The 1,821-nt window shown below is 56.6% G+C and overlaps 1 protein-coding gene across 1 annotated transcript; it reads left to right on the top strand.

Annotated features, from left to right (window-relative positions):
* Window positions 1-470: 470 nt before the first annotated feature.
* Window positions 471-1,805, top strand: EMH_0089280 (uncharacterized protein; the record flags this gene model as incomplete). The annotated part of the gene is made up of 1 exon (XM_013501406.1): window positions 471-1,805. One exon carries the CDS (start codon window positions 471-473, stop codon window positions 1,803-1,805), a length of 1,335 nt encoding a protein of 444 aa, XP_013356860.1.
* Between the last annotated feature and the right edge of the window lie 16 nt (window positions 1,806-1,821).

Genomic DNA, 1,821 nt, shown 5'->3' with positions numbered 1-1,821 from the left:
CAGCAGCAGCAGCAGCAGCAGCAGCAGCAGCAGGAGGAGGAGGAGGAGATGGGCACCGTATAAACCGGAATGAAGGGGTAGAGGTGGCGCAGTGCTTGCTGCTGCCTGACGTGCTGCTGCCGCCTCGTGCTGCTAGCAGCTCCGATATATTTTATGTTGCTGCTGCTTCTCCTGCATGCGGTCTGCTGCTGCTTAACTTTATTGTCACCGAGCCAGAATATACGCATGCATTTAGTTCTTCTGTCTTTGTTGTGCGGCACCTCCCCGGCTGCTTCTGCTGCTGCAGCGCAACAGCAGCACCCATACCTGACGGCTTGCTGCAACTGCAGCAACAGCAGCAGCAGCAGCAGCAGCAGCAGCAGCAGCAGCAGCAGGGTAAACTATTACTATCATATGATTCTATGGGTTCAATAGATATAAGAGAAATATATACAAAAGATATAAACACAGTAGCAACAGCAGGCACAGATATGTTGCTGCTGTCTTGTCTCTCTCCTTCTTCTTCTCTATTAACCTTAATCGCCCTCATCCCCAACGCAGCAGAGTACCCTGGCTGCGACCTGCATGCAACGGTGGTGGAGCTTGCTCCGATGGGGGCCCCCCAGGGGGGCCCCCATGGGGGCCCCCATGGTACAGGGGGCCCCCATGGTCTTGGGGGCCCCCATTGGGGGGGGGGCCCCCATCACAGAAGCGGGAACGGGGGGCCCCTCGGTGCTGCTGCTGCTGAACCCTGGGGGCCCCCTGTTATTACCTGGGTTGGGGGGGAGGAGAGTGTGGGGTGGGGAGACGACGATCCCCAGGGGGCTGATGGGGAGGAGACAGAAGAGGAGACAGAAGAAATGCTGCTGCAGCAGCAGCGGGATAGCTGCCGACAATATAAACAATTGCTTTGTGTTGCTGCTGCTACTGGCTGTGTCTTTGTATATGAACTCTCTTTCTATCAGCAACCAGAGCAGCTGCGCAGCAGCAACAGCAGCACCAACCACCACCAGCACACCAAGCACAACCCCCAGCAGCAGCAGCAGCAGCAGCAGCAGCAGTTGCTGCAGTTCAGGCTGCGTCTGGTGTATAGACTCGACGGCAACCGGGGCCGCTCGCTGCTGCTGCCTGTCCCCCCCTCTATCGTCCTCAAAAAAAAAGTTTTTGCATGCAGCAGCGGCTACCATTTACTTAATTTATTTCAGCTGTACAGACAGCCCAACCCGGATATATTTGCGTTGCTGCCGGAGCAGCAGCAGCAGCAGCAGCAGCAGCAGCAGCAGCAGATAGGAGGAGGAGGGGGAGGAGAGGGAGCGACGCTTACGCCGCAGCAGCAAGCTGCTGCTGATGCGCAGCAGCATGCTGCTGCTGCTGCTGCTTATATTGATTATCTTAAAGCATCATTTACTTCTGCTGCTGCTGCTGCTGCTGCTGCTGGTCCTGCTGCTCATGAAGCAGCAGCAGCAGCAGCAGCAGCAGCAAACCAAAACATTACTATACACCACAATAAACAGCAAGAGCTGCAGCATCTGCTGCAGCCTTCTATACGGGGAGCAACAGCAGCAGCAGCAGCAGCAGCAGCAGCAGCAGCAGATGGGCAGCAGCAAGACGAAGCACTGCAGCGGCAGCTGCAGCAGATAACAGCTGACCTAAAAGCATGCAACCTAGACAATCAGCAGCTGCAACGCATGCAGCAGCAGCAGCAGCTGCAGCAGCAGCAACTGCAGCAGCAGCAGCAGCAGCGGGGATCGTCGATCCCCAACAGACCCCCATGGAATGACCGCTTCGCTATCAAGGGCTCAGAACACCAGCACTTGTTTGCTTAACCAGCAGCAGCAGCAG

This window comes from Eimeria mitis, genomic scaffold (genome assembly GCF_000499745.2).
Source record: "Eimeria mitis Houghton genomic scaffold, Emh_scaff6833, whole genome shotgun sequence".
NCBI classification, from domain to species: domain Eukaryota; phylum Apicomplexa; class Conoidasida; order Eucoccidiorida; family Eimeriidae; genus Eimeria; species Eimeria mitis.
The sequence above is the reverse complement of the archived record's forward strand: the minus strand, read 5'-3'. Positions and strand labels throughout refer to the sequence as shown.